The 12,624-nt window shown below is 47.0% G+C and overlaps 1 protein-coding gene across 1 annotated transcript in view; it reads left to right on the top strand.

Moving 5' to 3' along the window:
* The first annotated feature begins 1,059 nt into the window (after positions 1-1,059).
* The window catches only part of RANBP10 (RAN binding protein 10), a 79,332-nt gene continuing 67,767 nt past the window's right edge, over positions 1,060-12,624 (top strand). The window contains exons 1-2 of the mRNA XM_074151379.1: positions 1,060-1,277; positions 2,198-2,309. Coding sequence (XP_074007480.1) covers positions 1,073-1,277; positions 2,198-2,309 — 317 coding nt within the window. The 5' untranslated portion in view covers positions 1,060-1,072. The remainder of the gene's footprint in view (positions 1,278-2,197; positions 2,310-12,624) is intronic.

Raw genomic sequence — 12,624 nt, 5'->3', positions numbered from 1 at the left:
ACAAAGGAATGGTATGGAAAACAACTAGTAAGGAAACACACAGCTTTCCAAATGTAAACTAACTAGAAACAATAACAATGGCAGAGCAAATACTACAGGAATCACCCAGCACATCCCTTGCTCTGCTGCCAGGGAGAGCGGCCCTTACTACAGGAAAACCGTGTCCCGACGTCCCACGAGCAGTCCTTGAAAGCCTTCCCCGCAGTTTACTGACGCCTCCGGCCAGGCTGGGTGCCGAGCCGTGTCCCGCCGCCCCGACTCCGGCCCGACGCCGGCTCTCGGAGAGCGGGGCGGACTGAGGGAGCCCGCGGCCTCCCAGCTCGTGCGGGCGGCAGGGGAGGCACTGCAGCCCTGGGGGGAGGGAGGGGCGGCCGGTATCCCCCGATATCGGACGCTGGTATCCCCTGCCCGCCCTCCCTCCGGCCCGGCCCGGCCCGGCCCTTACCCGCCGGGCGGAGGGCGGTGCGCCGCCATGGCCCGCGCTGTGTACACCCGTCGCCATGGAGACGCTTCCCCCCCGCCCCCCCGGGCAGGACCCCCTCGCGTGCCGCCATAGCTGCCCCGGCAGCGCCTGACGCCCTGCTGCTGCTCGCCAGCCCCGCCGCGGGCCGGCCCCGCCCCGGCGGGAGGCGAATTCTGGCGGAGCGGGCGGTCCGAGGGCGAGGCCGCCGGAGCGGCGGTACCCGGCCCCTCGGCGGGGCGGCCCGGGACCGGCCCCGGCGCGGAGGCGGGCGGCGGAGGCCGGCAGGCGTGAGGCGGCTGCTGGACGCCGCGCTGCCGCGGAGCACGCTGGGAAGGAGAGTCCTGCCCTGGGTGGCGCTCCCAGAGGGCGGGCGGCGGGGGGTACACGTTTCCCAGCGTGCAGCGCAGAGCAGGGAGGGGGTGGGGCTTGGGGCACATATTCTTTCGGGATTTGTAGTCCCGGTCGGCGCTAGAGGCGGGCTGGGAGGCGCGGCGCGGACTCCGCTTCCCGTCGAGCAGCGCGGCCCCATTGTGGCCACGCTCGTAGCCTATTGGCTGGCGGCCGTAGTCGGGCCTCGCTCCCCGCCCGGTGACACAAAGCGAATCCAAGATGGCGGAGGCAGGCGCGGGGAGCTTGCACGGGGGGGACGCGGCGGTGCTGTGCTCGCCCGAGGAGCAGGAGCTGAGCCAGCGCCTCCGCCGCCTCTACCCCGCCGTCAACCAGGAGGAGACGCCGCTGCCGCGGTCCTGGAGCCCCAAGGACAAGTACAACTACATCGGCCTCTCGCAGGGCAACCTGCGCGTCCACTACAAAGGTGCCGGGATGGGGCGGCGGCGCCGGGTTCGGCTTCGGCCTCGGTCTGGAGCGGGGCGGCCCTTGGCCCGGCTGCTCGGCGGGGCCAGCCGGGCGGCGGGGTGGGCCGGCAGCCCGGGCCTCCGCTGGGGTGGCGGCGGGTCCGGTAGCCCCGGGGGAAGGGGACGGCTGGGCCGGGCGGCGGCGCGGGGAGAGGGAGGCCGCCGAGCTCCGGCCGCGGGGCGGGCTGCGCCTCCTGGGTGCCGTGTCCGGGCTGCAGCCCGGCGCGGGGTTTTTCCTTGGCTCGGGAAGCGGAGGGGGTCTGGAGCCGAGGGCCCTTCCCCCGGCGGACGGTGCTGCCTTATGCAACGCTTTGCAGTGTCACCAGCCCGGGCGCGTCTCTGTAGCTACATCGTCTGTTTACTCTGTCATCCTGCTAAAAACCCGGCCAAGGGGTCGGATGGCATAGACACGCCGCCCAGCTGGGGCTTCGGCTCCGCCAGATTACACAAAATAGATGCTCGCAGACTTCTAGGACTTGGGGAATCACAGTGTTGTTTTTCTTGCTCGCTATTGGAGGCTGTTCTCCCTTCCCACCCAGCGGAGAACTGATCATTCCTTTTCCTGCCTGGTTAGTAAACACTGATGTCATTCCCCTCTTGTGTAATCATTTTTGTCTTCTGTTTGTGTACATTGGTCTTCAAACTATGTATGTGGGGAGGGGGAGAAGCAGTACTGTGAGCCTTTCTCAGTAACTTCACAGTGAAAACAAAAGGAAAAACTACAGTGCTGTTAGTGTAGGGATCGTTCACGGTGGCAGTGCAGGATGCGTGTGCTTTAAATTTCTGGATATATGTAGAAACAGGCCCCACTGTAGTGTTTAAGATCAAAATGTGAGAGAGTTCAGATCCCATCAGGACTTACATTTCTGTTCTTTCCCAGGTCATGGTAAAAATCACAAAGATGCTGCCTCAGTCAGGGCTACACACCCTATACCTGCAGCCTGCGGTATTTATTACTTTGAAGTGAAGATCGTCAGTAAAGGTAGAGATGGGTAAGTGCCTTATTCGAATCTGCTGGTTGGTGCTGTGTATTTAGCAGTTCTGCTGTACTCTGGTCTCCTTTTGGGAAGGGTTAGAGGTCCCGTGGCTGTCGGGTGTAGGTACATCATGGGGAGGTTATATTCTCTTGGTTAATAGATGTAAACGTGGTAGAACGTGCTGGAAGGGGAAGCACTTGCACAGCTGCTTTATGTGTTGTTTGATATGGGCCGTTTAAAAATTTAGGAAACTTTGGGTCTCTGGTGCAATTTGAATTAAAATAGTTTCTTCTCTTGTGAGCTAGGTCTGGTCACTCAGATTTCAGGAATTATGATGCCTTGGAAGTGGAGTGAAATAGAAGAGAGGAATCCCGAACTTAATTTTGGACTGTTAGAGAGATGTTTGCCTGTAGAAGAGTGGTCATAGCAGGACTTGAGCACTGGAAGGAGAACTGAGAGCATTTTTTAGAAAACCCGTATGCATGATCGAGGGCAAGATGCTCAACAAGAGGGAAAAGAGATGGTTGTGAATATAAGCTGGAATCTATGCTACTTCTGTCATCGTTGGCCTAAGACCTGAATTTGGACTGGAGTCATTATCTCAGGATAGATTGCATGACAGGGTATCGTGACAGGTAACAGCTGTGGAAGCTTGGGAGCCTGCGCTGGAACCAGAATGCTAAATATGAGAAGGTTTTTTCCAACCAAATAGTGTTTTTTGTGGGAATATTTAGTACTGTAGGCTGTTGTTGAGCCTGTGTTTGCCCTATCAGTCTACACTACTTGGAACAGGAGCAAGTGGAAGAACTGCAGAAGCAGCAGATCCTGCTGGTAGTGTTAGATGCAGCCATACTTAACTGGGCGCCACCTCAGTGAACTGAACTGGGTTCAGTGGGTTTTGGATCTCATCCAGTCTTGCGGTCATGGTATTGGGCATTATTTTGATCCAAAATGTGACTGAACAACGATGTATGTGGAGTTCCTTTAAAGCCATATTCAGGATGTCAGGAAATGTGGGAGAGCAGTAAAGGGACATTTCTAACAAGGTCTGGGTTTCTACTTTACTGTAGATTTAATTTTTAATTATTATAAAGGTATCAACCTGTTTTATGTGTATGTGTTTGGCATTTTTCATTGCTAAAGGATGAATATAGCATATATAACTATCTGGAAGGGAAAGCCACACAGGAGACTGTATTGAGTGTAATTAATTAATCCAATCCTTCAAGAATAACATTTGAACTCTGGCCAGTTTAGGGGTCTTACTAAAGGGCAGCAAACATTGCTACTGGAAACCAAATTGAAGTCATAATTTCTTACTGTCGAGACTTTTTGCTGTCATTGTTGAATTGAGAAGTGGCCTATTTGTAAAGGGACTTGCAAAGGATCTTCAATTGTGCTGAATTTAGGCCTGTAATAATTATTAGGTTATCTGTGTAGAAGTGGTTGCTGGGCTGGATGCCTTACAAATGCAGTGAAAAGACCATCTTTATTCTTTCAGTTCACTGACTTGGCGATTAACTGCTTGTCTGTTTTGAAACCCTGCACTAGATTAGTTTATGTAACTGCTAAAATTAAAATAATTTACAGTGAACTTCAAGACAAAGAAATCACATTGTGAAAGGTCACTGAACAGCGCTTAATCCTTACTGCGTTCTAGATCAGCCTTACAGGGAGATAATGGAATTTGCTGCTTGTTTCCCAAGATCAGTTGTCCGTATTAATAGTCCCTTGTTGATTTTACTGCATTCTGTAATTATAATTAATTTCCAAGAATACTTTCAAAGATATGGAACAACACTAACATGAGATGTTGGTAGCTATGATCTGTAGTCAGGGCAGCAGAGAGCCTTTGAGAACTTCTCTGATGTCTCCGTTGTTCCTGTGCTTTGGTTTTCTTTTGCTGTTAGAGAGAGCTCCAGTTTTTCTCTCACACAATGCAGTGCTGGGGGGTTTGTAATTGTGAGTTTAGATTGTAGCTGCTGCCTTCAGAAGGTGCTCTTGTGTGTCTCATCTTTAATAGTTTGAAGTCTGCCCATTGGAGGCTCAGTGTGTTGCAATCGTGAACTGCAGCAACGGCGTCTCTTAGGAAGCTTGTTTATTACAGTGTTTATTACACCATGGTGTAGTGGCTTCAGTTGAAAGGAATAAAAGTGCAGAAATCTAAAGAAGGGATTGGAGGGAATGAAAGGAAGTTTTCAAGTGGTGTAAGTGGCAAAGCACGTCCCTACAAACTCAACTGGAAGTAAGAGGAATCTTTCTGGGCTTGTTTCCAGAATGGATACTTCAGGTGTAAAGTCTCTGCTCTGTAGCCTGTTTTCTTTATGCTGTATGGCGTAGGGAGGTAAGGACCGCGTGATGGTATTCACCGTGCTTCTCCTGCTGGAGTTTGTGATAGCTTTTCACATTTAGGTTTAAAATGTGACCAGTTGGGTTTCAAAACAAGACTCACTCAAAAAATACGTTGGTGGAACGAATTTCAGAAGTGTGCTTTGAGGAATTCTGATGGATTTTTCCTCAATAACCCAAAGCTGTCATTTTTCTGTGCTAATAAATTGTTAGCTTAGCACTCTACGCTCCGGTTAGATGCTGACAGTCGCTAATAAACAACAGAAACTAAGGATGCAGATAAGAAGTAGTGGGATAGAAGCTTCCCAGTGGCTTTTACTGGAGGTGTGAGAGTCCTGAAGCTCACATGATGACCTTTTGCAGCCTGACAGGAGAAGTTCCTTGTATATGATACACTGGCATGAGGGAGTTCTTGAATTGGCATCAGATTGTGCCAGTTCTGGATTGGTGATGTCACCAAGGCAGAGGAACCCGAGCCATACAGACAACTGAGGTATCAGTACCATCTTTTTAAGTTCTCCCTTGTGTTACTCTCACGGGGCTAAGGTGATTTAAATCTAGCGTTCCTTCCTTTGTTCCTCCCACCACGTTGTGTTCTAGCAGTAAAAACACACAAACCTCGCCTCCTCCCCTATTTTTCAGGCTTCTCTGCTCAGTTTTGCAAACCCCGGTGGCAGCACGAGGGAAGAGGGAGCGACTGCAGCGGCAGAGACACATGTTGCTTTAGATGGCAAAGGCACTGCGCCCGTAGCCGGCAGAAAAGCTTCCTCTTTTGTGTTGTCTTTCTCCCCTGCCATTTAATACATCTGCTCCATAAAGGTGCTTTTGTTAAAGAAGCAAATGAAAACTCTGATTTATGAAACTCTCCCTTTACCATCGCTAGAATTTTCTGCCTCGGCATCAGTAAAATCGAGCTTAGTTTACCGGTGGATATTTCAAAGCAAGAACAGCACGCAAAAAAAGTCCATTTTGTGCACTGAAACTTTTTAGATTTATCAGCTTTCCTTAGCTTTGGATCTTTCACTGCTCATGCAACGAGATATAACCACAATCCTTTTAGTTAAAGAAAGATGATTGAGACTTACTTTTAGCTGAGTGTGGTCATTTCTCATCCTGGTGGTTTTAGTGTTTATTGATCAGAGGTCATGTTTGTTTACTGTTTTTTTGTTGTTTTGTTTTTTTCCTGGGAGAGGGGAGGCTGCCAGGCTACCACTGAAAAACTGTCTTGACAAGGAGGCTTGGTAACACGTAACAAATCAGATCTGTCAGTAGATTGGGTTTTTGTGCCACTCTTTGTTTGGGGTACGGTTCTTATCCTCAGAGAGTAGAGGAGAATTTAATTTACAGTCTGTAGTTCCAGCCCTCTTTTCACCTCCTTGTCTGCGCTGAACACGCAGGGAGTGGTTCCACAACATGTAAAGATGATACAAATCAAGACTGGGAGATTCTGCCCTCGCATTTGCCGTTGGTTTCTTTGCCTTCCCTTGTGCTGACAACCTGCTACCTGCCCCTTGGTGAGCTGGTTTGAGAAGATAACTGGCTGAAAGCTGGCCACATCAAAATAATGATGATGATTTAATCTATTGACGTCACTGTCAGAAATTGCTGCTGCTTTTTTTTTTTTTTTTTTTAATTGAGGGCTACTTTTCAGGGTTCTGCTCCCTGACACAGGTTGAAGGCGAGTCAGTGAAGGGATGGGCTGAGCTGGGAGAGGGAAGGGTAGGGCTGCAGCAACTCTCCTGTAGTTCCATTCAAAGTGTTGTTGAACAGTTTTGTCTTAAGACTTGATGGGTACTTAATTCCTGAGCCATTGTGTGCATATTTCCTGAGTGTTCTCAATTAGGACAAAAGGAGAGGTGACGGGTCACAAGTTGTGGCGAGGTAAACGCCAGCTGGACATAAGATTTTTCCTTGTGAAAATGGTTAAGCACCAGGAAGAGGATGCCTGGAAAGGCTGTGGCATCTCCATCTTCAAATTTGCCCAGGTCTGCAGACTGCTTGATCTAAGTTTCAGACTTACTTATACTTTGGGCAGAAGGATGAAGGAGGAAGGTCCCAAGGTCCCTTCCAGTCTAAACCTCATGGTTCTGTGGATGGCTCACTTCCAGCATTCCTCAGATGAGCAGACTGGCAGAAACATACGTGAGTCTGATGTTTCTGAGCTGCCACAAATAACCCGTGCTTTTGTCAGGGTGGTGTTTATAACAGTTCAACCTGAACTATATTTGAAGCGCTGGACTCTTATCCTCTCTCTCTCAGATGCGTGTTTCTGTTTGCCGTTGACTTGTTCAGCACATCGCACAGCTTCTGCTTCCCCATTAGATGATCTCTACTGGGTAAACAGGAACAGCATTAGACTCATCAAGGGTAGGGTGGTCAACCCACAACTCACAGGCTGCTGTGACTCAGGAGGACAATTCATCTTTGTCCTCTTTATGCTTGGGCAAGGTGAATTGTCTCATGGGTGGCAGTGCTGGTTCCTGACCGGCATTTCAGTTTCTTGACCTGTTTTACCTGCCCTGGCTACATGGTTGTGATGGAGTGTGACTGGGGAGGACAACCTGGAAGCTGACCCTCATTGTGCTTGGATTCCCAGTTCTAGCAAAAGTCCCCTCCCTGTCTGGCAACCTCCTCTCCGTTTCTGAACTGCTCCTGGGAAGGACAGTCCAGCAGCCCGTGGGTTGCCTTTGCAATGGCAGTTTGCTGTTGAAAGCTGTCTTTTCTGCTAATTATTTGCATTTGGACAGTGGCCTACTGCTGGAATCTTGGGTTCTGCAGCAGGTCTGACCTCTCCGTCTGTCTGTGCACAGTGGCTCCGCATGTCCAGTGCAAACAGAGCAAGCGTGGTAGGCAGGCAGAGGAGATGCCAAGTGGCACAGCCCTCTGTGCCAGGGCAGCCAGGCTATTCCACTAGGACTTTGAGCTAAAGGAGCCAGTCTAGCTTTTCTTCTTGCCGTGATTTATTTATTTTTTTTAAAACCCTTTCCTTTGTGACTGTGTAATGAGCTGGATCATGTTAACTGTCTTCTTGCTGGATCTGTCCTCAATACAGCGCTTTCTGTGCGTGCATTGGGGAAGGAGACACCCAGAAGGGCGGATGATGGAGGGTTGGAGGACACGGATTGTGTTTCTGTCCTTTTTCCAGCACCGGCCGGAACTGTTTTGCTATTGCTTTGAGATGTCCAGAGATGTTGGTCGGTGTTAGCTTAGGTTGTGGGCATTTTTCTGAGAGTAGGAGGAAAGAGTCCTTTGAGGAGAGTGGTTGAAGAGCTAATCTGGCTTAGTCCATACCATAGTTTATTTAAAATCTTCCTTTAGCTTTTTTACACAAGCTTTTTTTACACTATATCCCAGACTTAAAAATAGCTTAGTTTCTCTCTGGCTGAAAAAGAAAAATAAAGGTCAGCTGTATTGGTTGTTTAGCAGTCTTTACATTAGTAACAAGTAATCTGTCCCTCTCTTCCTTGCTTACATTTCTCCGTGCCAACTTTCCATTTCTCCTCAGCGTATGGGGAATGTGATTGCTCCTTGGGAAGCCTTTTGCTCGTGTGCTCTAATGGTTTCCAGATGCTGACAGAAGGCTTGGCCACAAAGTGCTCTGACACCGGTGGCTTTAATGGCATGGTGTCTGTGTCTGTCCATCAGTTATCCTGCGGCTACCATCTAATGTCATGCGTGTCTGGATGTGGCTGTAGGGAAGGCTGAGGAATATTCTGGGGCAACTGAGGTTTTCTAGTGTCTGCACGTGCTGCGTGGTACCTTATTTGTACCTGATAAGCCTGTAAATAATTTATTTCCTCCCCCTTTTTATTTTGTTCTGTCCTGGTTTCCAAGAATCCACCACCAGCACAGAGAGGGGGTTGTTCTTCTGTTTGCAGGTATGTCTGCTTGCTTGAATTTATGCTGTTCTGCGGATGTTCATTTAAACAAACCAACACAAATAAATCCCCCGAGTAGGTTCAGTAAACAGTTCTCACCTTGTTCCCATTTGCACACAGTCTTGCCCAAGCAAGTCCTGCTCGTTCAGCTACTGCCTCAGCTTTGGTGCTCTGAAGTGCAGAGACACTCTCGTTTTCTGCGGAGGTTTCACCTCTGTTGATGACACCTCATATGAGTTGTTACGTTTTGTCATCGTTCTCCTAAAATTTTGCAAAAGGGAGTAATATTAAGGGCAGCTTTTTCAATGTGAAGTGAGTTTGTGGGACTGGAATATCTGATTTGCAGTTGATAACTTCTTTTAACTGCCTTTTTCTGAATTTAAATCAATGAAGTGGAAAGCGAAATTCAGTGCTTTATAGCAGCATTGTGGGCCCATCTGTTGTAATGGTAGAATATTGATTTCTCATTAAAATAATTTGTGAAATTAGGAAACGAAACAGAAGTAGTGATGGTGACATGTGACTTCATCACTTGTGTGTATTTAGGTACGTCTGAGGCATCTTCTAGATTTAATGCTGTGATATTTTTTAAATTTCTATTGATTTGTTTGTGCGTGTGTCCAGTTAGAGTTGTAAGATTTTGCACAGTAAGGAAGAAAAGTTTCAGGAAAAGGACTTTTGCCTGCTCCTTGCCCCTCCCCCTGCTGTTTCTGAATATCTGTGATAGAAAAGGTAGGAATATGGCAAAAGTAAACTCTAGCAAGATCAAATGAGCATCTTTAGAATGCGTGTAAAACATCATCCTTCAGTTCTTCAAAGTGTGTTTACAGTTGATAAATTGTATCCCAGAATGGGAACTAATTGTTTAAATGTTCTAGGGTCTCTGTTTAATAAATAAATTGTGCGAGTTGCACAACTTTTTATAGAGGGGAAATCTTTCTCCCTCACTTATGAAGCTCTGGGATGATGAACTGTTAAAGAATTTGTCATCTACTGTAAAGCTGGACTTTTTCTTCAGATCTGCCACTGTAAAGCTGAATTGCATGGACTGCACGGCCAGATTGATTCTCTTAACCGCTTTTCTAGCGATAGGGGCTTACACTGTATCTGTGCTATAAACCTGCATCTCCATTTCCACACTACAGTTTCAATCCTAGAGATACAATCTTCCTTGTTTACAAGCTTTTTGTATGGATACTCTCCAGGTCTGTGGACCTTTATCTGTGAATTTAGTGTGTTGCTTTCCCAGTACTCTCCCTAATTAACTCTCTCGCTATTTGATACTGTTTTAAAGAGAAAGTACTCTTATTTCATAAATACATCTGTCAAAACTCTGTGTGTTACTTTTTCTGTAATGTGTTTTCCACATAAAGAATATAGTTCTTATGTAAATATTGCATTTATTTTTTTTCCCCGTAATATCATGGAAACTTGTGCCAGCAGGTAAATCCTCCTGGTGTAAGAATTGTTACTATCAATTTCCTGATTGAAGCCTAAACCAGAGCAAATTAGCCACAGGGACAGGAGAATACCTCTTAAGAGAATGAGCTACCTGGCAGCTGGGCGTTTGCTTCAGATTTGGGTGTTGTGTTTACATTGTTCCCTCTGTGTTTTAGTGCAGAAAACAGGAACTCGAGCTGCTGCTTGAAGCTGGCTATTATGGACTGCAATGCAAGATTAGTCTTCGGTGTGAAACCTGTAGTCCTTATATAATTTGCCTTCTTTTGGATGCCTTTGTTAGGTATTTGCGGAACCTCTAGTGTCTTTCTTTACTGTTTTCTAGGCTTTGTTCATGCCAGGAAAAATGGCCTGTTGCTTAGTCTGGCAGTCAAACAATCTTAAGTCCATTCAGTCGTGGAAACCTGTTTAACTTCCCTAATAGAGTGAATACAAATTTTCAACAACTCTGAAATTCCTCATTTGGAAGTGAGGTTTGTTAATCGGCAGGACAAACTGAACAAAAATTCTACATATTCAATTGGGTATAACTAGATTAAATAATTGGAGAATTAATATCAGTAATGCTCTATGCTGTTCCCAGACTGTCATGCCATTTGCCACCGACATGGTTTAGGTGAACCTTCTTGAATACCAGCTGACTTAAAAAAAAAAAAGTCAGCTGTCAAGAGTGGAAAAATCTAAAGCTGGGAAACTAAGTTGGTGGGACACCTCGGCTTCAGATGCAGTTGGTTTTGACCACAGCATGTTGGAGTGTTTGGGGTCCTGTTGGATGTAACGGTGCTTGTGGCGGCTGATGGAGAAGGTGGCCAGATCCTAGCAGTGATTTTAGCCTGCTGAGGCTTGTATTACACCTTTCCTTTCTTAAATGGTGCTCAAGTCAAGCTATCATCTCTTAGCTGTTTTTTTTCTGTCAGTATTCCTACACATATTGCTAATCTACATCATCAGCCTTTTCCTTTCCTGAAGGTAAGACAGATAAGGGACTGATTTGACCATTCCTGCAGCCAACAGATACCAGTTGAACGTGATCCTGAAATTGGAAGGGAGCTGGGAATCTGATACCTTGGTCTAGCAAAAATAACTTTTTATTCTTCCTCTGTAGTTTTGTCAGTATTTACTCAGACTGAGAGATGGGTTATGTTACCAGATTGCTGCCTCTTCATTTTATTCTGCTCGCCCACCTTCTCTTCCACGTCCTCTGGCTTTTAGAGTTTCTCTGCCTTTCTAAGGGCTGACAAGCAGTGGACTCCTCCTTGCCTCAGGATACTTGTAGTTGTTTCTAGTGAGCTCTTAAGAATTTTATTTTCTTGCCTTCATCTATTTCTTTTCAGCCTTGCATTACTTGTCTTTACTGATCTCTGCTTGGGGAATTGGGATTCTTTCTGGAGCCCGTCAGGGCTATTTCTGAAGCATTGTCAGAGAACAGCACAATATCCATGAATAAAACCAGAAACACTTCCACTTTAGAGATTCATTTTATTCCGTTGTGAATAAGTTCCAAAATATTTATTGTTAGACTGAGGAGTCAGAGGCAGTCGGAGTCTAGTATTTTATAGGTAATGTCTTTTTAAACACGTAACTTGTTTTTCACTGTCTTAAAATAATGTGCCCCTTCCCCCATAGTAACTGTGACAATGTGGTTTCAGGTGGTAAATTGATACGGGTTATCATTTCTCGCCACTCTTTAAACCTGGCGTGAAGTCAGGGCCTGACTCAGAGGACAGCGACGATAGCTCAGAGCTTGCACCAGAGACTCCCAAAGCCTCTGAAATGCCACCAGGGTGATGGGTACCGTGTTAATCTCTAATTTACTAATTTCGCTTGATTAGTTTAGACGTAACTCTGTGTGTGTGTGTTGAAAGAGCGGGGTGCAGGATAGCTGGAAGGACAGGATTCCTACCAGATAGGAGGGTTATTAGAAGCAATTGCAGGATGCAGTAATTATGCCTTTGAATCACACGTATCCCCTGTGTAGCCCGTGCCTGGGCTGCTTGGTCTCAGCTGAGCCAAGTAATAAAATGCCAATGCCAGGAATTTCTGCCGCCTGTTAATGATATTGTTAGTTACTAGCTGAGCAGGGAACGACTGCTTTACTGGGTGGCATGGCCTGTGAAACAAGTGATTTAACATCTCTGGTTTTAACTCTTTATGTTTGGGCCTCTCTGTACATGGTAAAGCGTGCTCTAAGGAGAGGCTTCTGCGTCAGGGCGTTACTGGCACAAGGAGTTCCAGGCTGGTCACCATTAGTGTACCCAACCAGTCCTAAACCAATGTGTTTTTCCACCTTCTGTTCCCAGCTTTCAGATAGGGTGAATTTTCTCTGACTTCTAGGTGAGCTTCAGAGGCGCTTGGAGGAGCAGCAGCGTGGGTTGTTTCACCATCCCGACTTGGTACCTTTCAACAGGTTGAGACATAAATAAAGGGAAATGGTAATATCTTTCTTTTCATGGGAGAGCCTTAATAAATCTGCCCTGCTAATTGTCAGACCTAGCATTTTTGATGAGTCCTGTTTTCAGTTTTCTTGGAGAAAGTCTTGCAGCGTTTTGGGTGAAGAAATGCCTCCTTTGCTTAAAGTGTACTGCCCTGGTCCAGTTAGGACCGTGGATTAATTGCTTTCTTCCTCCTTCTGCCCCACCTTTATT

Source organism: Numenius arquata, chromosome 8 (assembly GCF_964106895.1).
Source record: "Numenius arquata chromosome 8, bNumArq3.hap1.1, whole genome shotgun sequence".
Classification (NCBI taxonomy): Eukaryota; Metazoa; Chordata; class Aves; order Charadriiformes; family Scolopacidae; genus Numenius; species Numenius arquata.
This window is presented reverse-complemented; position numbering and strand designations above follow the sequence as displayed.